The following is a 24,669-nucleotide window of genomic DNA, read 5'->3' as shown; positions in this document are numbered from 1 at the left end:
ATATCCCACAGATTGAGGGCTCAGTCCCCAAGACTATTGCCCCTCTTCCCAGTAGTCACAGTCTGAGCCTCCAGAACTTCTGAACAACCAGCTTCAAGCTGAGGTTCCCATGACCCCCTCCTTGGGTTCCATCAATATGGAGTGGTTCACAGAAAAACTTTAGGGAAGTTTACTTATGTTTATCAGTTTACTGTAAAGGCTGTTACAAAGGATACAGATGACGAGACACATAGGGAAAGGGATGAGGGAAGGAGTGAGGAGCTTCTATGCCCAGCCTGGGTGCCCTGCTCCCCAGAAACCTGTACGTGTTCTGCCATCCAGAAACTCTCCAAACCCAGTTCTTTTGGATTTTTATAGAAGCATCATCACATAGGCACAATTGATTAAATCACTGGCCATGAGTGACCAACATAACCTTCAGTTCCTGTCCTCTCCCTGGAAATTGGGGGGTGGGCTCAAAGTCCCAACTCTCTAATCTTGCCTTGGTCTTTCCAGGGACCAGCCCCCATCCTGAAGCTAGCTAGGGGCTGCCAGCCATCAGTCAACTTATTAGCATACAAAAACACATCACTTTGGAGATTCTAAGGGTTTTAGGAGTTGTATGGAAGGAAACACATGAAAGATCAAATATATATTTCACAATATCACACTCCTGTAGAACACTTTGGGACACGTACCATGATTCTTTGAAAATCACTTACATCATTCCAGTATAAATCAATGAAAATGACTGAGGCAAGTTGTAATCATTTTAGGGGGTTTATCTGCCAAAGTTAAGGACACCCACCCGGGAGACAGGTCTATGCCTTTCTCCAAAGATAATTTTGAGGGCTTCAATATTTAAAGGGGAAAGGATGGATATTGGGGGAATATCCAATTTTCATATGAGGGTGAGTAGAGGAAATAGTCATTCATGCTGTCACTTCATCTGGGTAAGTGAATCTGCAATTTTACATGAGATAACGTAAACAATAGGGCAGGGGAAGCAACCAGATATGCATTTGTCTCAGGCAAATAGAAGGATGACTTTGAGTTCTGTCCGGTCCCGCATCTGTGGATAAGCTATCAATTTACATTGCCAGGGTGAAATTCAACAGAACTGTTTTCAAGCAAAGATCTTGGGGCCTGTAAGGAATCTCCTTGTGGGTAAAAGGTAAGGGATGTATGTAGCTTTTTATCTTTGTAGCCGTCTTAGTTAGGAATGAAGTAGGAGGCAGGTTTGTGTGACCCAGTTCCCAGCTTGACTTTTCCCTTTGGCTTAGTAAGTATGGGGCCCCAAGATTTATTTTCCTATCACACCGGTCTTTCTATAGTCAGTGGATTATTTGAATATTAATGGACTTTCATTGTAAATGTGATAAAGATGACGCTCCAAAGAAGGACTTCCCTGTGTCTTTCAGAAGACAGAAGAGAGCTCCCACCACTCTCAGGGGTTCATGTCATGAACTCTTGATCTGATTCAAAAAATGAAAACCTTAGAACTTTGGTTTAAGCTGTTCTAAGATTTGCTCAACCCAGGCCTTTCCAGATAATCCTTTGAGGAAGGTTTTAGCCATGGCAGTAGCCGTAAGAGTTTCTGCTGATACACAGTGGGAGGATTCATCAGGGAAGAGTATCTTGGAGTTGCACATGAGCTGTACCAAGATCCCTGAACGATGTGAAGCTGACAAAAAAAAAAGTCTACATCCGGCTGGGTGCGGTGGCTCACGCCTGTAATCCTAGCACTTTAGGAGGCCAAGGCGGGCAGATCACTTGAGGTCAGGAGTTCGAGACCAGCCTGGCCAACATGGTGAAACCCCCATCTCTACCAAAAAAAAAAAAAAAAAAAAAAAATTAGCCAGGCATAGTGGCACGTGCCTGTAGTCCCAGCTACTTGGGAGGCTGAGGCAGGAGAATCGCTTGAACCTGGGAGGTGGAGATTGCAGTGAGCCGAGATTGTGCCACTGCACTCCAACCTGGGTGACACAGTGAGACTCCGTCTCGAAAAAAAAAAAAAAAAAGAAAAAGAGTCTACATCCTCCCATTTCCTCTCCTCACCAGTTTAACAAGGATCAACAGAGCATCTCCAGGCTCTACTGGATTCCAGGACTGATTTCTTAACAGAGTGTGCCCATCTGCCATCTTTCAGGATAGTTAATACTTGCCCACAAATAGAGTTAGATTATAAAAGCTCTGGCTGAAACTATTAAGAAATAAAGCAGTTTTGACTGATCCAACACGATGGCTAATTTTACCCGGAGGGAATCGTTAATAAACAGCTGCATTAGTAGTTGTTCTTTAAAAAGGATCTCTCTTGAACCAGCCAAGAAACCAAGGTGTGGAAAGCTCAGTGGCATGACTCTGCCCAGCACACTGAAATGATGAGCTTGCCGACTGGGAAAGGAGCATGCCGGAAAGGGCGTTAGATTAGGAGCAGCTCATCTGTCATCTGCCTTTTGTTTAAGGACGACCTCGGCAGCTGGCTCCTGCTCCACCCCACTTCCTACCTTCATCCTGGGAGACGCCTGGTCCACAGGGCATCTTCACTCTCAGTCCTGGCATCCTTGTTTCCAGCAACCCTCTCCATCAACCTCTTCTACCTCCTTCTGTGGCCACCCCTGGACATTTCCATAACCTGCAAATCCACCTTGAAATCACTCCTCAAACAACTCGTGGGCACAGCCTCCTGCCTTTCCAGCCTGCTGTGTGATTCCCTCACTCTGATCTTGCTGGTCCTCAGCAGGATCTCTGGTCCCTTGGGCCCCTCCCCTCTTCTGTGCTCATTTCCTTTCTTATATTTAGCTTGGAGCCCACGGTTCATCATTTTGAGCAGTCTTTGACAATAACCCCCTTCAAACTTGTCAGACCATAACCCACAGTAAGAAATCTAATACATATGAGCTGGGCGCAGTGGCTCATGCCTGTAATCCCAGCACTTTGGGAGGCTGAGGTGGGTGGATCACTTGAGGTCAGGAGTTCCACACCAGCCTGGCCAAAAACAAAAATTAGCTGGGCATGGTGGCGGGAACCTGTAATCCCAGCTACTCTGGAGGCTGAGGCAGGAAAATTGCTTGAATCCAGGAGGTGGAGGTTGCAGTGAACCGAGATCGCGCCACTGCACTCCAGCCTGGGCGACAAAGGGAGACTCCGTCTCGGGGCAGCGGGGGTAGAGAAAGAAATCTAATACATATGGTCTAAGGGTCATCTGCATATGTATTTATCTATACACATACATATATGCACAAGCCTCTTTCAACTGTAACTCAATCACAATTATTTAAAAATCTCTCCCTGAACATCAGTTCTTACAGTTACAGCTCTATTTCTCTCATCTTCACCACACTGTTGCAACAGTCATCTATACAAACTGCATTAGTATTCCTATTGCTTCTGTAACAAGTTGCCACAAACTCAGTGACTTAAAACAGCACACATTTATTCTCTTACCGTTCTGGCAGTCAGATGTTTGCAATGAAGATTTCTGCATGGCTGCATTCCTTTTGGAGGTTTCAGGGCAAAATCTATTTCCTTGCCTTTTCCCGGTTCTAAAGACTGCCTACATTCTTGGGCTCATGGCTGCATCATTCCAACTACTGCTTCCATTGTCACAACTCCTTTCTCTGACTCTAACTCTCTTGCCTTCCTCCTTTTTTTCTTTGAGATGGAGTTTCTCTCTTGTTGCCTAGGCTGGAGTGCAATGGCGCTATCTCAGCTCACTGCAACCTCCACCTCCCGAGTTCAAGAGATTCTCCTGCCTCAGCCTCCCAAGTAGGGAGGGATCACAGGCATGCACCACCACACCCAGTTTATTTTCATATTTTTAGTAGAGACGAGGTTTCACCATGTTGGCCAGGCTGGTCTCGAACTCCTGACCTCAGATGATCCACCCACGTCGGCCTCCCAAAGTGCTGGGATTACAGGTGTGAGCCACTGCACCCAGCCACCTTCCTCCTTTTAAGAACTCTTGTGATTATATAAACCCCTTCCAGATAATCTAGGATAATCTCCCCAACTCAAAATCCTGAACTTAATCACATCTGCCAAGTCCCTTTTATCATGAATGTCTGGTAACGTAATCACGGGCCCTGGGGATTAATCCCTGTGGACATCTTTGGGGACCGTTATTCTGCCTACCACATGAGCCATCTTTGACTTTCTTAACTTCCACTCACTTTTCTTTTTCCTTTTATTTATTTATTTTTTTTTTGTGACGGAGTTTTGTTGTTGTTGCCCAGGCTGGAGTGCAGTGGCGCGATCTCAGCTCACTGCAAGCTCCGCTTCCTGGGTTCACGCCATTCTCCTGCCTCAGCCTCCCGAGTAGCTGGGACTACAGGCGCCCGCCACCATGCCTGGCCAATTTTTTTTGTATTTTTAGTAGAGACAGGGTTTCACTGTGTTAGCCAGGATGGTCTCGATCTCCTGACCTTGTGATCCGCCGCCTGGGCCTCCCAAAGTGCTGGGATTACAGGCATGAGCCACTGTGCCTCACCCTAAATAAACTTAATTTTTTAGAGAAGTTCTAGGTTCATAGAAAAATGGAGCAGAGGCTGGGCGTGGTGGCTCACACCTGTAATCCCAGCACTTTGGGAGGCTGGGATTGCTTGGGTGACAGAGTAAGACAACAACAACAGAAAAAAAAAGAAAAGAAAAGAAAAGAAAAAAAAATGGAGCAGAAAGTGCAGAGTTTTCATCAACCTCTACTCCCCCTCACCACACACACACATGCACAGCTTCCCCCACTAGCAGTATCAAACCTGAGTGGGACATTTGTCATAATCAATAAACCTACACTGACACACACTATCACCCAGAGTCCATAGTTTACATTAGCGCTCACTCTTGGTGTACGTTGCATGGGTCTGGACTTATGGACAATGACATGGGTCCACCATTGTAGTATCGCACAGAGTAGTTTCACTGCCCTAAAAATCCTCTGTGTTCCACCAATTCATTCCTCCTTTTTCCTGACCTCTGGCAACCATGGATATTTTCGCTGTCTCCATAGTTTTGCTTTTCCCAGAATGTCATATAGTTGGAATCATACAGTACACAGCCTTTTCGGATTGGTTTCTTTCACTTAGAAATATGCATTTAAGGTTTCTCCATGTCTTTTTGTGGTTTGATAGCTCATTTCATTTTAGTGCTAAGTAACATTCCATTGTCTGAATGTGGGCCTAGGTTTCTTTTTTTAATTTTTATTTATTTATTTATTTTTTGAGATGGGGTTTTGCTCTGTCTCCGTGGCTGGAGTGCAGTGGCACGATCTCGGCTCACTGCAGCCTCCACCTCCAGGGTTCAAGCAATTCCTCTACCTCAGCCTCCAGAGTAGCTGGGATTACAGGGGTGTGCCACCACACCCGGCTAATTTTTTGCCTTTTTTGTAGGGACGGAATTTCACCATGTTGACCTGGCTGGTATCGAACTCCTGACCTCAGGTGATCTGCCTGCCTCGGCCTCCCAAAGTGTTGGGATTACAGGTGTGAGCCACCGCGCCTGGCCAGGTCTAGGTTTTTGAAGAAGGAATTGAACTGAGTGTAGGGCAGGCCGCACTGCTGAAGTGTCTTCTTTGTACTTGGATTGTGCTAGGACTGATAGACTTCAAAGTGCAAAGCGCCTGAAGGATCTTGCATTAGTCAGTTCTATGCACTGAGCTTCTGCCCCCAGAATACCACTCTCAGAATAAGAATATGATAAGGCCGGTTGGATAGGTGGGGCATGGATTGAAGGCTCAGGCCACTGCACTGCACATACAGGTCTTGATGTAAATGGTCTGGCAGAGGTCAAGTTCTATTTAGCGGGGATAGACGATGTGACAGAGTGAAGAAAGGTAATGGTCTAAACGCAGCAAAAGTTTCATTCCCACTCATGTGATAGTCTGTGGAGCAGGCAGCTCCTCTTTTCATGAACCTGGGACCCAGGTATCGTCCATCTTGTGGCTCTGCTTCTCCGGAGCTTTGTCATTTTTTTTCATCTAGCGATAGTGACACGGTCTTTTGGATAAGCCGTGAATATTAAACCAAAGGCACACTCTGAAAATTGATTTGACATGTGGTCAGCTGCTTATTTAGCATAGTCTGAGGGATGCTGGGGTGATGGACAAGAAGGTTTTCATGAGGAGGCTGAAGAGATCTAAGTATGGGGGTGCCAGCCTGGGGCACTTCAGAAGGGGCACTGGCCTAGGGGTAGCATCAGGGTGACCCTAAGTTCCCTGGGGCAGGGTGTGGCTCATGACAGGGTGTTGAGAACCCACCAAGAAGGCTGGAACTTTCAGTACTCATTGTTTTATGAGAGCCTGCCTGTGTGCCAGGCAAGAAGACACTGACCAGAGGCCCAGGGCCACTGAGGGGTCTCGGCCTGGTCTCTTGGTGCCTGGGGGGTACACTGTGCAAGTGATGATGTGGTTCCAAGGGGCATGACTCTGACCCACACTCCTGGTGCCAGTGTCCGTTTTGCCACTCATGTTAGATTTTGCTCCTGTAAGTGAACTTACTCAGGATGGCTGGTTTCTTGGCCACTCTTCCAGTGGTTTTCAAGGGTGAAAAAAGGAGTTTCAACAAGACAGCTAACGTCTGGATGAGCGTGCCAGAAAGTGTCTGTAGCCTTCCTCTAGAGAGCACTCTGGACTGGTGGGTGTGAGGACCCCAGGGCAGGCTGGCTCAGCCCCTTTGACTTCAGATTTCAGGGAAGCCCAGGGAGCTGGATTGGGCGCCTGGATTTTCCGAGAATTATATTTCTGAGAGGATTTTGAAACCTAAACAGGAATACTTTACACACAGGTCATCGAGCAGGAATTGGGAAGTTCCGAAGCTGCCCTCCTCCACGCCACCTCCTCCCTTCAGAGGCCAAGGGCTGCCAAGCTCTCTCCCACACACCTCAGTGAAAAGTCCCTGGCTCTCCTCCCAGCCGCCTCGCCGTGACCTCGTGAGGTGTAAGAAGGAGGAAGGGGATCTACATTCTGGATGAACCTTCCTTCCTCCTTGCCGAGAAATAGTTTAGGCCCCTGCGCCTGCTGGGCCTTAGAGCTTCTCAGAGCCCAGGGCCCAGTGTGGTTCCTGCAGGCTGCCTGGGAATTCCAAGGAGGCTGCCTGGCTGCCTGTCTTATTTCCAGTGTCTGCTGCAACCCATTTCCTAAGCTTGAGTGGCTGAAAACAACAGAAATTCGTCCTCTCACAGTTCTGGAGGCCAGAGTCTGAATCCAGGTGTTGGCAGGGCTGTGCTGCCTTTGAAGGTTCTAGGGAAGGCTCCTTCCTGGCCTTTTCCAGCTTTGGGTGGTGGCCGGCAGCGCTCGGCATTCCTTGACTTCAGATGCATCATTCCAGCTGCACGTGGCTGTCTTTCCTCTGTGTCTCTTCTTTTCTTCTTATAAGGACACCAGTCATATGGTGTTAAGGGCCCACCTTACTCCAGTATATCGCCAACTTAATTCATTACATCTGCAACCCCATTTCCAAATGTCACATTCTGAGGTTCCTGACGAATGTGAATTTGAGGTGACACTATTCAACCCACAGCAGAGCCCCACCATCACTTCCCCACACCGTGCCCTTGGAGCAGGCCCCTTTGCTGCACAGGGTACCCTGCCTGTCATTCCTCTCTAGCACCAAGACAGAGCTAAGAGTGATTTCTTGAAATGAAACTGCATCCTCTCATCCCAATAAGGCATGGCCTCACTAGTGGGAGATAAGCAAATGTAAGCCTTCCTCAGGACGGGTATCCACACGTCCAGGGTACACTCACCCCGATTTTCTTCCTGGTTTATAAAGGTGCTTCAGGACTCTTTGGCTCCTGGTCAATACCTTAGTGCTTCCTGAAGGGGAAAGAGCCCTCCAAACCATTCAGTAGGCCATCCCAGACCAAGGTTTCTGACCCAGACATTGAAACAGGAGGAGTTCCCTTATCCCCCTTGCAGGGCATGTGACAGGGACATGGCTTGCTTCTTCAGTACCCTGCTGCTCAAACCCCTAGATGGAACATGCAGACGGATAGGTCGTGGGGAGCATTTTTGGGCTCCGACCCCACAGCAGCATGTAGCATTGAGTCTTTACAGCTCCCGAAGCCCCAGTAGGCATGTGTTACAGCAGTCTCCTTCAGTTATGCGATCTGCAGGCAGCTTGTGTTAATCAGCTCAATTAGACCCTCTGCCTTATTACAAAGACAGAGGGCTTTCTGTATCCTGGATTCTTGCCTTAGTGTACTTGAAAAATCAGATCACACGTGGACTTAGAGAATGAGTGCGAGGTTTTATTGAGTGGAGGAGGTGGCTCTCAGATGGATGGGGAGCCAGAAGGGGGATGGAGTGGGAAGGTGGTCTTCGCCTAGAGTTGGGCCACTCCAGCAGCTAGACTCTCCCTCCAACTGCCCCTGACTGAATTCCATGTTGCCCCACTGTCAAAAGCCTGCCGGCATCTGCTGGTATCTGTCGGTGTGCTCTTCTGCTCCTCTTGACGTCCAGCCACTTGTGTCTGTGCCCACTAGGGTCTTGGGTTTTTTATGGGCACAGGATGGGGGTCATGGCAGGCCAGAGTAGTCTTGGAAAATGCAACATTTGGACATGGAAACAGGAATGCCTGTTCTCACTAAGGTCCATGGGCACAAACCCAAGGGTGGAGCCCTCACCAGGGACCCCATCCTTCTCTACCCAGCACTCCCCTGCCCCACTTCTGTATCAACATGAAAGCTGACATTTGCTCCTGTGCCCCACCTCTGGGCCTGGTTTGGTGACTTTTGCACCAGAGCTGCTAGGGAGGCCCCACCCCACATGTTGTTGACTGAACAGCCCTTCCCCAGGGGAACCAACCTCCTCCTGTCCCCAAACCCATGGAGGAGTGGTGGGTTCCTGGGCCTCTTGTAACCCGACTGAATATTTTCCAGGTTACCTAACCAAACTCCTGCAAAACCACACCACCTATGCCTGTGATGGGGACTATTTGAATCTACAGTGCCCTCGGCATTCTACGATAAGTGTCCAATCGGCATTTTATGGGCAAGATTACCAAATGTGTAGTTCCCAGAAGCCCGCCTCCCAGAGGGAAGACAGCTTAACCTGTGTGGCACCCACCACCTTCCAGGTATTGCCTTTTGTAGACATGTTAAGATGATACAGTTTCAACACACACTCTTTCTCTCTCTCTCTGGGTGTAAATATATTTGTGATTATATAGTTCAATCCAAGCAAAACTGATCCATGAAAAATCCCAATTTATACAGATCACCAGTTTTGTAGGTGAGCCATTATTTGCTTCTCAAAGGATTTGTTACCCAACAAAACTAAATAGAATTCCTACCTATTGTAGAGCCCCCTTTGTGCACTTCAGTATGAATTTATTTGTAGGTTTACTCCTTACTTCAGTATAGCAAAGTACAACCAGGATGGATTCCAACCTCCAGGCCTACATCTCCCATAAATACTCCTGTAGAAAGGGAAGGTGGGTTCTTTAATAGAAACCACAAGTATCTCTTTGAGGCAGACATCTGAAGTCATGACCAACTTCTTAGAAAATGTACTCAAAGGGCCGGGCGCGGTGGCTCATGCCTGTAATCCCAGCACCTTGGGAGGTGAGGTGGGCGGATCACCAGGAGTTCAAGACCAGCCTGGCCAATATGGCGAAACCCCATCTCTACTAATAATAAACAAAAATCAGCTGAGCATGATGGCACGCACCTGTAGTCCCAGCTACTTGGGAGGCTGAGGCAGAAGAATCGCTTGAACCCAGGAGGCGGAGGTTACAGTGAGCTGAGATCGTGCCACTGCACTCTAGCCTGGGCAACAGAGTGGGACTCCATCTCAAAAAAAATAAAAAAGAAAAGAAAAAAGAAAATGTACTCAAGGAAGGAAACATCAGTAACCGCCTTGTGTTTTTTAATGGTTTGCTTCTCCAGTTATAGATAATCATGTCATTCTTGCTTGGAGCTATTTTAGGCAGCCTTTACTGACTCCTTCCTTCTACCAGATAGTACCAGGAATTGGGAGAGATGTGGCTTAAGTCATTCTTTTTGTGGTTGGCATATTTAGGGAAATATTTGGTATAGGAGAAGGTCAAACTAATATTTCAGTGATGGTTTTAGACTGTGCATGGCTTTCAATCATCTAAGCAGCTTCTACTTTACCATCTCTGGCCCCTAACATATACAACTAGTTGACCAGGATTACTCGGCCTTGGATTTTTTTTAATGCCTCCAAGTTCCATATGAATACATTTAAAGCAGGGAGTTTAAAGCAGCTGGCAAGTTGGAAGTCTGTTTGATTTTGTCAACCATAGGAAATATGGATAAAGATAAATTTGCTAGGAGAACTAAGGAGAAATAGGAGTAGTTTTAATGCTGTGTAGTTCTCCTTAAGGCCCAAATAGGAGATGCAAAACTAATGTGATGATATAAGAAGTTTTCTATTTCTCACACCATCCCTTGCTTCCACTCCAAGCATAGTAGTATCTGGGTATTCAGGTGATTGGTGAAACACACCAGTTGAGTAGCCAAAATGAATGTGTTTGAATGACTGCCCATGACATGGTTTCTATACCTTGAGGAGAAACAATGTTTCTTCAGGAGACAAAAAGTTGCTTTCCCTGTGTGCTCCACTGTCTTAGTCCTTTTTGTGCTGCTATAACAGCGTACCTGAGCCTGGGTAATTTGTAAGGAACTGACATTGATTTCTCACTGTTCTGAAGGTCAGGAAGTCGAAGAGCAAGGCGCCACAGGTTTGGTGTCTCTAATTCCAGGATGGCTCCTTGAACACTACATCCTCTAGGGGGTTGGGGAACGCTGGTACTCATGTGGCAGAAGAATGGAAGGGGCAAGAGGAGGGGGGCCAAACTTGCCATTTATAACAAGCCTAGTGCCTAGTGCCACTCTAACAACCTACTCCTGAAAAAACAACAACAAAAAAAAAACAGTATTAATCCATTCATGAGGATGGAGGCCTGATGGTCTAATCACCCCTTAAAGACTCCACCTGTTAATACTGTTACAGTGGCAATTACATTTCGATGTGAGTTTTGGGGGGGATAAACATTCCAGCCATAGCACCCACCCTACCCCTAATTCTCTCCGTTGGGCGTCACCCCAGGAGCTACACCTCTCTTGACTCACCCCCATTTCTCAGTCACCTGTCCTGGCCATCCATCCTTGGATCCCAGGCTACCTGCTGCCCTCCTGGGTGCATGAAATTGGCCAGTACCAACATTTTTTCTAAAGCGGCTACTCTGTAAAAGTATGAACTCCTGGCACACACTAGAGCATGGGCACCACCCCCACCATTCCACGGGTACCTGCCTCTGCCAGATACCCCTGAGGGAAGAGGATGTTCTATAACCAGGCCGACAGGTTAGCATCTGTGAACACAGTTCTGATGTTGTTGGGAGGGTTTGTTTGCCAGAAACATCCCCATGCACTACTCTTTCAACCAGAGGTCAAGAAGTCCTCTACTTTTGTGTCTTTTTTGTTTATTTGAGACAGAATTTCGCTCTTATTGCCCAGGCTGGAATGCAATGGGGCAATCTTGGCTCACCGCAACCTCCACCTCCCAGGTTCAAGCAATTCTCCTGCCTCAGCCTCCTGAGTAGCTACGATCACAGGCGCCCACCACCACGCCCAGCTAATTTTTTAATTTTTTTGTAGAGAAAGGGTTTCACTATGTTAGTCAGGCTGGTCTTGAACTCCTGACCTCAGGTGATCTGCCTGCCTCGGCCTCCCAAAATGCTGGGATTACAGGCATGAACCACTGCACCCAGCCTTCTTTTGTGTCTTTTAAGCTGCACTCGGAGCCCAGGCAAGGTGCTTCCTCAGAGGGAGGTTGCTTAATGTGGGGAGACGTCCACACGGGAGACCACAGCTGATCCATCCTTTGACTGTCAACGGGAAGTCCCCCTTTCTGCATTTTCCAGCTCATGACATAGTTTGGAAATAGCCCTGCCCTGGGGTCTGCTCTGCGGTTGTAACCGCGGAGCCCTCCAGTGACGTCTGTGGGCTGAGTCGTTTCACAATGACGTTTGGCCATGCCACATGCAGTCATCTGAAAGCTGCACCCTCTGGGGTCTGAGGGGTTTCTGGGGTGTTTTTTTCTGATTGAGACACATCTGCTGGGCCCCTGAGAGAACGGGGTATAGCTGGCAGGGCCAGCATGCTTCGCAGAGATACTCCATAAGCTACCATGAGAACATGGTGACTCAGAGAGGCTCATGTGTTTGCACTAAATTCAGACCTAAAGTAATAAGCAGATTCTTGGGAATTTTTTTTTTTTTTTTAACTGTGCTTGGTGTCCTTTTTGTTTTTGTTTTAACCAGACCCAAGTTCAGGACCTCTGTGTTTATCACAGGCAGGACTTGTTCCATTTGGGAATGAGGACCTAGAGAACAGCAGCAAAATGCTGAGCCTTATCAGGACCTGGAGGAGGGCGTCCTGTGAGCTTCCACAGAACAGATGTCTTAAACACGAAGGCGCTGCCTGGAAAAAATCAGGAGACAGAGAGAGACTGAGATTTGAAGGAAAGCCTTTACTCCCAATGCTCAACAGAAAGTCTGAGTACTCCACTAAGAAAACTGCTCCCCGAGGGAGACGTGGGTCCCATCCTCTTGAGTTTGATGAGGGTGGGAATCAGCTTTGTAATTTTTATTTTTTGGCCTGGGGACAGTTCGTAAGCTGGAAAGGGTTTGGGTCCTCAAGGGCTCCCCAGTGCACAGCTCTCCTGTGGCCTGTGTAGGGCCGTTTAAGGATGAAGGGCCAGGACTGTGATTGCTGATGGTCACAGCTCTTTCAGCTTAAAGCTAGGGGACCCCACTCGAAGGGGACCTTGAAGTCCCCTGCACCCCAATACTGGAAAGTACTCTGACCTCGCTTGCACCTCCTAGAGCCTCAGTAGTCAGTGCCTTTGCTGAAAGTATCAGCAGCCGCACCCGTGGTGGTGAATCAGAGGTTAGTTTTCCCAGGAGCCTGGCACTATTGGATCAGGTTTCTTTTCAGGAGAAAGAGCAGGGAGACAGGGAGCCAATCCACTCACCCACGTGTATGCTCTTCGGCCTTAGACACAGCTTGGCCAGGTGGGGAGGCGTCCTTCCCTTTGCAGAGCCCAGAGCAGCCCAGGTTCGGGTCTGGCAGTCACTGTGAGCAGTTTTCAAGCCTGTCCCTTTTCTACCCTCTCCTTCTAGAAGGTGCTGGACGAATGCCAGAACCAGCGGGCCTGCCACCTCCTGGTCAATAGCCGTGTTTTTGGACCTGACCTTTGTCCAGGAAGCAGTAAATACCTCCTGGTCTCCTTTAAATGCCAACCTAGTAAGTAACTTCGGAGGGGGACAGTGTGTTTGGGGTGTGGTTCTCGCTTCCTTCACACTCCTGGTCAAAATTCTCTGCCCGTTGGCATTTGTCCAACTTTGAAACTCATTAATAGAAACATTGGGCTCCATCCTACCCAGTTTTTTAGAGAGAGAGAAAGACAGAGAGAGAGAGCGAAAGAGAGGGATTTTGTGTGCGTGAGTCTGCACATGCCTTCATTTTCTTACAAATGCCTGAATTTTAAGAATCCAATCTGTAAAACTCAGTTGTACTGATGCTACAGCTCCCAGGGGTGGTGAGAGACTGCTGTTGCTGTTCCTCAAAGTGAGGAGCTGGTTCTGCTTTTCAGAGGTGTCTTGTGCTGAGATTGAGGGGCTACCTGTTTTTCCTTGAGGCTCAGTGGCCCACTTGCCACCTGCACCCACTGCTTCAGAGCTTTGATCTGGCTCCTCCCGCCCTCACCCACGGCAGGGGCTCCTTGTTCCCCAGGAGAGTGACAAGGGGCATGGCTGGAGCACTCTCTTTTATTCTGGTTCTTGTTCTTTTCTCCATTGACTTTTGCCATTTCTAACACGCATCAGCTTTGTGATGGCCAAAAATAATCCCTCTTCCATGGGTGGGTCACACTTCCAGGCGCCAAGAACCTGCCTGAGATAAATCATAGGTCACTGTGGCATTAGAGGTTCCTGCACACCTTGTTGCAAAGAAACGATAGCAGTATGTTTAACCAAACAATGAGAAGTTAAGCTTTTTTTTTTTTTTTTTTTTTTTTTGAGACAGAGTTTCACTCTTGTTGCCCAGGCTGGAGTGCAGTGGGCAATCTCGGCTCACCACAACCTTCGCCTCCCAGGTTCAAGCAATTCTCCTGCCTCAGCTTCCCGAGTAGCCGGGACTACAGGCATGTGCCACCGTGCCTGGCTGATTTTGTATTTTTAGTAGAGAGAGGGTTTCGCCATGCTGGTCAGGCTGGTCTTGAACTCCTGACCTCAGGTGATCCACCCGTCTTGGCCTCCCAAAGTGCTGGGATTACAGGCATGAGCCACCGCGTCTGGTCAAGTTAAGCATTTTTAAGCCTCCTCCCTGCCACCCAACACAACTGTTTTCACTTTTTGCATTTTGTTGTCTGTTAGCTCCCATCCTGGAGCCCAGAGTTCCCCGATATCCTGGTGGCCTAGGTGCCAGACTTATGTGGGGAGAGGTCAGGCCACACTCGTACTGTAGTCTCAGGTACACAACTGGGAACAAACCCCCCGAACCCTTCAGCAGATATGCAGGCTTCTGTCAAACTCCTTCCCTGCCAGGGCCCACATACGTCGAAACTGCCCTGTGCTTTTCTAACACAGCACATGCAAAGGCACTCATGCTCTCACAGCATATAATAGGTACTCGTCACACACGCCTCTCATAATAGACATCATCACCCACAGGCACACACTAGCACAACCTTATACCCCATTATACACACTCAAACGCACACAAGCTGTCACACTCACTCACACTATCATACATGCTCACACACGCTCACATGTACAGACAATCGCAAATACCTACAAGCAGGCCCAGCCATTCAGAACCGCCGGAACTCCCTTCGTGACCCCTCTCTACCCTCCCTCCAGCACCAGACATTGGGATCACCTCCTGCCTCAGTCAACAGACTCAGGAAATCACACCAAGATCTCAGTGTTCTTCCTCACTTCCCTCCCACCGCTGAACCTCACAGATGACTGTGTCATGGCCTTGAAGACACCCCTTGACTGCCATTAGCTTCGCCTTCTTTTTTTTTCTGTTCTCCACTTCCCTCCTTCCATGGTGTAAAAGATTGCCCTTTAAAAAGTGGCTCTTGGCTGGGGGCGGTGGCTCACGCCTGTAATCCCAGCACTTTGGGAGGCCAAGGCAGGCAGATCACCTGAGGTCGGGTGCTTGAGACCAGCCTGACCAACATGGAGAAACCCCGTCTCTACTAAAACTATGAAATTAGCTGGGCATAGTGGCGGACGCCTGTAATCCCAGCTACTCGAGAGGCTGAGGCAGGAGAATCGCTTGAACCCGGGAGGCAGAGGTTGCAGTGAGCTGAGATGGCACCATTGTACTCCCGCCTGGGCGACAGAGCGAGACTCTGTCTCAGGAAAAAAAAAAAAAAAAGCTCTTGTTCAAGATGTTAACAGTTGGAGAACTGAGGTGGTGGGAATATGGCTGTTGGTTGTGATATTCTTTCACATTTTCTATATGTTTGAAATGTTTCATAAGTTGAGAAAAGCCAGCCTCTAAGAGACGTCAAATGACCTTTGTAAAATTGCCCGAGCCTCAGTTAAGTCAGTGCAGAGCCCCAGCCCCGCGACTGTGGTGTGAGGCTTCCTCTGGTTTACTCATATCATTTCAGCAAACACTTATGAAGCCCCCACCGTGCACAGGAGTGGAGGATGAAGAGAACCCACATCCTGCAGACATTCCCTGAATGGCGGTTCTATCGTGGATGGTGTCCACACCCCCTCCAGGGTATTTCGCAACCTTCCTTCACCCAGCAACCATTCCTAAGATCTTCACACAGCTGGTTCCTTCTCCTTATGTAATCTCCACCCCAAACAGCACCTTTCAAGAGAGACCTTCTCTGTCCAAAAAACAGCAACAACAACCAAAAAAAAAAAACCCCTCTACTATCACAGCATCCTATGTTATTTTCTTCACAGCAGCATCATCATTTGGATTTACCTTATTTGTGGCCTGTGTATGATTTGCACACACACTGCATCAGATTGTGAGCATCATGAAAGCAGGAACTCTGTGTGGTTCAGCATTGTCACCCCAGAGCAGTAGGTGCTTAATATGTATTCACAGAGCAAATGTTCACCCAGCAGGGGCCAGGTCCTGTGCTCAGCACTGGGGAGACACAGGTGAGCACATCCTTGGTAACCAGATTGTCCAGTCCTGTGAGGCCTGATATTCACTGTGAGTTTCACACAAATATGTGCAAGATTCCAGGTAGGGTCAGGGCTTCATGGAGAGGCACTTGGTACTATGCAAGCAGCTTGCCGAAGAATTTTTTTTTTTTTTTCTTGAGATAGGGTCTCACTCCATCACCCAGGCTGGAGTATAGTGGCTTGATCTTGGCTCACTGCAACCTCTGCCTCACGGGTTCAAGCAATTCTCCTGCCTCAGCCTCCTGAGTAACTGGGATTACAGGCATGCACCACCACACCTGGCTAATTTTTGTATTTTTAGTAGAGACCTGGTTTCTCCATGTTGGCCAGGCTGGTCTTGAACTCCTGACCTCAAGTGATCTGTCCCCCTTGGCCTCCCAAAGTGCTGGGATCACAGGCGTGAACCACCGTGCCCAGCCTCATAGGAGGAATTGACCTCAACTGGGGGTTCAGTGGAGTCTTTTTGGACCAAGTGGTGACGGAGCTGAGAACTGCAGGGATGCAGGGCACAGAAAGAGTGCGCCATACAGAAGCCTGTGGCTGGGGGTTGCAGGTGCATTGGCGCAGCCAGTCACGGGGTAGGAGCACAGAAGCAAGATAGCAGGAGAGAGCACCAGCTGGGGAGCTGGAGTAGGGATCCTGAGCCCTCAGAGCCAAGGAAGGAGTTGGGGCTCTATCTGTAGGGCAGCATTTAAGCAGGGAGGGTGCTAAGATGAAGTCATAAGGCCCCACTGGCTGCCCCATAGAGAGCAGATGAGAGGCAGAACCCCTGTGTAACCTGGACACCGGCAACCTGAGCACTGCCATTTAGGAGGTGGAAGTGAGATTGTCTGCACACCTTCCTGCCTCTTTTTCTGCATCTCTCACACCTCCTGAGGCTCTTCTCACTTCCCAGTTCTAGTCGGGGCAGGACACTGTGAATGTCCAAAGGCTGCACGGCTGTACCCTGTGGTGTGTGGAGCCAGTGCTTATCATGCAAGCCAGTTATGCATGTGTTACCAGCTCTGCCTGTGTTCTGTGGAATCTGCCACGGTGGGAATATTTACACCAGGGAAACTGGCAAATGCCACTGATTGGGTTTATTTGTTTGTCTTTACGGAAAGCTATTTTACCAGCAAGCCTCACTGGAAACTTCTTTTCCTTAATGTGCATTATGCTTCCTTCCTCAAAACCTCACCTCCCAAATTGCAGCCTTTCAGGAAATGTAGGTTTCAGCGAGGCTTGGATTTAGGTAGTTCTGGGTTCATATTCCTTTCTGCTGTGTATCTGCTGTGTGTTGGGCAGTGTAGGGACACTTTCTAGGACTCGGTTGTAACATGGGATTATGTCTCTTCTGCAGAGGGCTGTTATAAGACTGTGAAAACACAGTGTTGTATGTAACATGCTTAGCACAGGACCATGGAGTTGAGCTCAGCAGTTGGTAGCTATTATTTCAATAAAGCTGATTCAAGTCACTCTGCTAAAGACATGAATGACTAAATGATTTAGTCATGCCTGTCATTCCGGCATTTTGGGAAGCCAAGGCAGGAGAATTGTTTGAGGCCAGTAGTCAGAGACTAGCCTGGGTAACATAGTGAGACCCCTATCTCTCTTAAAAAAAAAAAAAAGAAAAGAAAAGAAAATTAGCAGGGCATAGTGGCAGACACCTGCAGTCCTAGCTCTTTGGGAGGCTGCAGCGAAAGGATTGCTTGAGCCCAGGAATCTGAGGTTACAATGAACTATGATCTCACCACTGCACTCCAATCTAGATGACAGGGTGAGATCTATTTACTAAAGAAAGAATAACAATAAATAAAAGTGACTGTCTGTCTACATTTCAACATCACTATGCACTGGCAATTGTATACAATGTCAGTAATAAAATACTCTCACCACGGCAGATCCTTCCTCTGCCCACCTTTGAAAGGTGGCTGGTGATGTGTTGGGAACAGGTCCCCCAAAATCTGGCCATGAACTGGCCCCCAAACAGGCCATAAACAAAATCTCTGCAGCACAAAATCTCTGCATCACAAACATGTGACTTGTTTGTGATGGCCATGACACCCATGATGGAAGGTTGTGGGTTTACCGGAATGAGGGCAAGGAACACCTGGCCCACCCAGGGCGAAAAACCGCTTAAAGGAGTTCTTAACCACAAACAATAGCATGAGCGATCTGTGCCTTAAGGACTTGCTCCTGCGGCAGATATCTAGCCAGAGCCCATCCCTCTATTTCGGCCCATCCCTTTATTTCTCATAAGGAATACTTTTAGTTAATCTATAATCTATAGAAACAGTGCTTGTCACTGGCTTGCTGTCAGTAAATATGTGGGTAAATCTCTGTTCCAGGCTCTCAGCTCTGGAGGCTGTGAGACCCCTGATTTCCCACTCCACACCTCTATATTTCTGTGTGTGTGTCTCTAATTCCTCCAGCACCACTGGGTTAGGGTCTTTCCAACTGAGCTGGTCTCGGCAGTGATGTGCTTTTGTGACTGTTGTATCGAAGAGAAGCAGAATGACCCACATAGCCCGCTCATTAGTAGGTTGGTGCAAAAATAATCACGGTTTTTGCCTATTGCTTTTAAGGGCAAAAATCACAGTCACTTTTGCACCCATTTAATAAAATGAGGAAGGGGAATTTCGTCGCTGTTGTCATTTAAGCAGAGTCGTGGTTCTACCTTCCCAGGCCCCTGCCATCCTCCCCATCTAAACTCCCAGGAGAGTTGGCAACCCACTTCTGGAAGGCTGCCCACACCTTCTCTAATCTGAGACCAGTTGAGAACTCTAACCCAGCTCTAAAACAAATTCTAGTCTTCTAAGAAAAGTAGCAATGATATTAGTAGTTTCTTAATTTTTTATAATCCAGAAATGTCACTCTTATGTGACAGTGAATTAGCACATTCCCAAGGAACCAAGTGACTCAATGTAACACAGCAGTCACCCCAAGGATGTAATATGACACGCACAGGCCCCTCCGTTCCAGGAGATGATTTGCCCATAATCTGGGGACGAAATCGCTGGAGGCCTTGCATGTGGGTGTTGCGTTACTCTGGGAGGGTTTTGTTGGCATCGAGGCTACCTTTAATGAATGGGCTTTAATAAATCAAAGAGATTTGGCTAATAAATGCGTTTCATGACATGCCTTAAACAAAACAAAACAAAAAAACCTCTTCTAACTTTTAAAAATTTTGATTTAACAAAAAAGAAAAAGAAAAAGAAAAAAGATTTCCATTTAAAAAGTTTCCAATTTGTGGAGATAAGGCTTGTTTTTGTCCTGCCTTCTCCCATCCTCTTTCTGTGCCAGCTCTGCCACCGGAAGGCATTCTTAACATTTTTCTGAGTTCTTATGGTTGGAAGGGGGCTTTGGCTCTTTTGGTGTTTCTATCCAAGCCCTCTTTTCTGCATCAAAGGCCATCGTTCACTCTGGGTCTTTGAAGTCAGGCAAAATGTTGTTGTTGGTGGGATTTAGCATCTACTCATAAACTGCATACAAATGCCAGTGCGGATATGACTCACCAAAAAGAATCAAACCTTCTGACGTTGGGGTCAGACTTAGCAGTCTTTTCTTTAGAGAATGAAAACAAAACTTGCCTTGGCTCTAAGTTTAAGCTGTTGAATTAAGATTCCAGTGAGTGGGTAAAGGGCCTTCGAGACATTTGCTTAGTCACCATTTTCATTTTTCTTCCCGTGGAGGTTCTTCCTGCTTATTAAACTACCAGGGCAGGATGGGGATTTTGTGAGCATCTGTAGGCTGGCTTCTGCTCTGAGCCTTTCATTCATCTTGAATGTTCGCATCCTCATGGATGAAAGGATAGCAACAAAGTTTGCCAGCAGCAGAGCTGGTGGTCCTCTTGAGATTTTGTAAAGTTTGCCTTCCTGTGGTCCAAAATTTGGCCTTGCTGTTGCTTCTCTGCTTTTGGTAGAAAGTCATGGAAATTTACAAGGTACAGAAAGATGCTGTTTAGTCCAGGCACGGTGGCTCACGCCTGTAATCCCAGCATTTTGGGAGGTCTAGGTGGGTGGATCATTTGAGGTCAGGAGTTCAAGACCAGCCTAGCCAACATGGTGAAACTCTGTCTCTACTAAAAATACAAAAATTAGCCAGGCCTGGTGGCACATGCCTGTAATCCCAGCTCCTCGGGAGGCTGAGGCAGGAGAATGGCTTGAACCTGGGAGGTGGAAGTTGCGGTGAGATGAGATTGCGTCCCCTGCACTCCAGCCTGGGTGACAGAGTGAGACCCTGTCAGAAAAAGAAAGAAAGAAGGAGGAGGGGGGAGAGAGAGAGAGAGAGAGAGGGGAGAGAGAGAGAGAGAGAGGAGAGGGAGAGAGAGAGGGAGGGAGGGAGGGAGGGAGAGAGAGAGGGAGGGAGGGAGGGAGGGAGAGAGATAAAGAGAGAGAGAGAAAGAAAGAAAGAAAGAAAGAAAGAAAGAAAGAAAGAAAGAAAGAAAGAAAGAAAGAAAGAAGGAAAGAAAAAAGGTGGCATTTATATTTAAAAATTATTGTCTTTCACTTTTTTAAGTTTGGAGCTTGGCATCATTGATGCCAGGATACGAAGATCCAGCCAGCTGCTGTGGCCCTAATGTGTACAGCTCATGCCTTTCTGTAGGGATTAAGGTGGGCGTTTTCAAATTGTGATTGCAGCTCATGGTAGGAAAAGATTTTCACATTTTGGCCCAGTGGAACACATACTCATATACACACAACTGAAAAACAAATGTTTAAATTACAAAACAGTGTTTATACTTTCTTCATGTGATGCCCTTTGTTGTTTTCTAAACTACTGTATTCTTTATTTTAAAAAATTGCTGGTTACAACGCACTAATGATTTCAAGACTCATGAATGAACCTCAAATCACAATTTGGAAAACTTGGGCTTGAGGTGCCTGTGGGAGCTGGAATCCGCCTGCACTTCCAATCCAGGAAAGAAAAGTGGAAGGAGAACATGAGCATGTGCGAGGAGTGAGAAGCTGGGGTGGAAGAGGTTCCCTCTGGACAGTCTTCCCGCCCACTCCGGGCCAGCCCATTACAGCCCTAGCAGTTCTTGCCATTTAACTCTTGTTTGCAGTTAACGCCAATGCTTGTTTGGCTAAAAAATGCGCCTGTCTGCTGTGTGGTTGCCATTTCAAAGTAGAAAACTCCAGAACAAGGGTGATAGAGTAGAGCTAGCATTTTTTAAAGAATTTTCTTTACAGAATGTTGGCAAGGATAAGAACCACATATGCAAATAAATGACCGTGGTCCCCTTTATATTTTGCTTTGCTTTGATTTTGCGAAGTTTAAGATAAGTGACAATCTAGGAGAGATTTTCTAACACCTAAGAGACAAAAGTTAGCATCCGGAATACATGAATCACTCCTGCAAATTTTAAAAATCCATCACACACTATGCAAAGGATTTGAAGAGGTTGTTCACAGAAGGACTGCTTTGAATATCAATTTATTAATACATTTAAAGCTGTTAGAACAGGGCCTAGTTGGGAGGAAGTCTTCAGCAAGTATTAGCTATTATTATTAATTATTATTATTTTTGAGATGAAGGCTTGCTCTGTTCCTCAGGCTGCAGTGCAGTGGCACAATCTCAGCTCACTGCAACCTTCCCCTCCTGGGTTCGTGATTCTCCTGCCTCAGCCTCCTGAGTAGCTGGGATTACAGGCACCCAACATCACGCCTGGCTAATATTCGTAGTTTTAGTAGAGACGGGGTTTCGCTATGTTGGCCAGGCTGGTCTCGAACTCCTGACCTCAGGTGATCCACCCACCTCAGCCTCTCAAGGTGCTGAGATATCATTTACATAGCATAAAATTCACATTTTTCAAGTGTACAATCCAGTGATTTTCAGTGAATTTACTGAGTTGTGCAACCGTGAGCACAGTCCAGCATGGGACATTCCCACCATCTCAGAAGGCTTCCCTGTGTCTATTTTCTGTCACTCTGTGACCTCACTTTCAGCCTCAGGTGCCCACTTATCTACATTCTGCCCCTAAAGGTTTGCCTCTTCTCAATTCTTCATATAAAAGGAATCACACCGTATGCGGTCTTTTGTGTCTGGAGTGTTAGCTCTTACTGCTTTAAAAAAATCAAATCATTATTAAACATTTTCACTAATTAAATGGTTTTGGAGTACATTCTTTAAAAAAAAAAATACGTTTTCTTCAACAGTGCATTCATAATGCCAACTTTGTATGACATTGCAAAGAAAGATTTTACTATGATAAGCAGATTAAACAAACAAACTTTTCCCTGAATTCTTTGAGAACAACGTACAACCTGGTCCAGATCATCCTAACCTAGAATGCGCCATCAGCTTGATAGTCAGTTGTTCCTGGATTTACCAGATTTGGGGCAGAGTTTCCACGCTTCTCTAAAGAGGGATTCTTAACTGACATCATGCCTTGTTTTTGCCCCTTTCCTAGTAAAGGAAATGATTTGATTTGGTATCATATCATCTTTCTTGCTTTTTTTTAATTAGAAACGAGGCCTTGCTATGTTTCCCAGGCTGGCCTCCGACTTCCGGGCTTAAGTGATCCTCCTGCCTCAGCCTCCCTCCCAAGATGCTGGGATTACGGGTGTGAGCCACTGTGCCCGGTCTCTTTTCTTGTCTTTTAAACAAATAAATGTAAGCCGGGCATGGTGTGCACTCATATTCCCAGGTACTTGAGAAGCTGAGGGGAGAGGATCCTTTGAGCCTAGGTTTGAGCCCAAGAGTTCAAGGCTGCAGTGAGCTATGATTGCACCACTGCACTCTAGCCTGGGTAACAGAGTGAAACCCTGTCTCTAAAAAACTAAACTAAACTAAACTAATAAATAATTCGTACACACATGGGGATGCCAGTGGAGGGGCTGGAGGTGAGGTTTAACTGGGCTGTCTCCAGAGAGAGAAGCTTAATGCTTCTTTCAAGTAACTTCTGGTCTGTCTTTAACTATGTGGATCCCAAGCCAACATTTGAGAAAAGGCTCCCTTCAGTGAAGGAACGTGTGACCTTAAGTGGTGAGCGAGAGAAACTTCCTTTCTAGCCAGGCCCTGCCTGGGACCTAACTCCATGCGTCTGCCTCCTTAACTCTGGCACCTCTCCTCCATTTGCCCCTTAGTATAATTCCCAGGGTCTTTGCGCTTGTCAACAGGTTACTTCCCACCCGCTTCCTGCAGAGGGCTTTGTTTTCTAGGGTCAGAGACAGCATGAGCCCAGAGGGCCATCCCTACCGCCCCCTTCTCAGGGTGCAGCCCCAGGGAAATGAGCAGGGGGACTTGGACAGAGCTCACCGATTCCTTCTGGGGGAAGCTGATGGTGCCTTCAATTTTTGTTTCTGCTTCAGATGAATTAAAAAACAAAACCGTGTGTGAAGACCAGGAGCTGAAACTGCACTGCCATGAATCCAAGTTCCTCAACATCTACTCTGCGACCTACGGCAGGAGGACCCAGGAAAAGGACATCTGCTCCTCCGAGGCAGAGCGGCTCCCCCCTTTCGGTATGTGCTTTTGTATGTGTATTAGTCAGGGATCTCTCGAGGGACAGAACTAATAGGATATATATATATATATCCTATATGATCGTGGAAGTTAATACTTAACACGATCACAATCTTGTGATCATGTAATTGATACTTAATAAACTCCCATATATAAGTGTGTGTGTGTGTGTGTGTGTGTATATATATATATATATGCTTGTAAACAGTAATCTGCCAAAAATAAATAAGTAAAAGAACAAGAACTGGCCGGGCGCGGTGGCTCACGCCTATAATCCCAGCACTTTGGGAGGCTGAGGCGGGCAGATCACAAGGTCAGGAGTTCGAGACCAGCCTGGCCAATATGGTGAAATCCCGTCTCTACTAAAACTACAAAAATTAGCCAGGCATGGTGGGGTACACCTGTAATCCCAGCTACTCAGGAGGCTGAGGCAGGAGAATTGCTTGAACCCGGGAGGTGGAGGTTGCAGTGAGCCAAGATCGTGCCATTACACTCTAACCTGGGCAACAAGAGCAAGACTCTGTCTCAAAAAAAAAAAAAAAAAAAAAAAAAAAGAACTGAAGACATAAACACTAAGAATAGTACCCACCTCCCCTTTACATACATATAAAGAATAGTACCCCACTCCCCTTTATATATATGTAAATAAAGGGGAGTTTATTACTATTAATTTACACGGTCACAGGTCCCACAATAGGCTGACTGCAGGCTGAGGAGCAGGGAGAGCCAGTTTGAGCCTCAAAACTGAAGAACTTGGAGTCCGATGTTCGAGGGCAGGAAGCATCCAGCACGGGAGAAAGATGTAGACCTGGAGGCTGAGGCAGTCTCTCCTTTTCACGTTTTTCTGCCTGCTTTCTATTTGCTGGCCTCTGATTCGATGGTGCCCACCAGATTAAGGGTGGGTCTGCCTTTCCCAGCCCACTGACTCAAACATTAATCTCTTTTGGCAACACCCTCACAGACACACCCAGGAAATACTTTGTATCCTCCAATCCAATCAAGTTGACACTCAGTATTAACCATCACAGTAGGGTTATACTTAGGGTGCAGTCTGAGCGGA

The 24,669-nt window shown here is 47.2% G+C and overlaps 1 protein-coding gene and 1 pseudogene across 15 annotated transcripts in view; both read left to right on the top strand.

Annotated features, from left to right (window-relative positions):
• The window catches only part of EVA1C (eva-1 homolog C), a 104,565-nt gene that overhangs the window by 33,953 nt on the left and 45,943 nt on the right, over window positions 1-24,669 (top strand). For 8 of the 15 annotated variants that reach the window (XM_074034132.1, XM_045389241.2, XM_015446923.3 and 5 more), the window contains 3 exons: window positions 8,851-9,047; window positions 13,122-13,245; window positions 23,456-23,608. In XM_074034132.1, the coding sequence (XP_073890233.1) occupies window positions 8,851-9,047; window positions 13,122-13,245; window positions 23,456-23,608 (474 nt within the window). The remainder of the gene's footprint in view (window positions 1-8,850; window positions 9,048-13,121; window positions 13,246-23,455; window positions 23,609-24,669) is intronic. The other 7 variants (XM_074034137.1, XM_074034136.1, XM_074034133.1 and 4 more) reach the window with 2 other exon arrangements.
• Window positions 9,059-13,072, top strand: LOC102146389 (protein GVQW1-like; annotated as a pseudogene).

The sequence above is a fragment of the Macaca fascicularis genome, chromosome 3 (assembly GCF_037993035.2).
Source record: "Macaca fascicularis isolate 582-1 chromosome 3, T2T-MFA8v1.1".
Taxonomy (NCBI): domain Eukaryota; kingdom Metazoa; phylum Chordata; class Mammalia; order Primates; family Cercopithecidae; genus Macaca; species Macaca fascicularis.
Note: the sequence above shows the minus strand (reverse complement) of the source record. Positions and strands in the feature narration are given on the sequence as shown.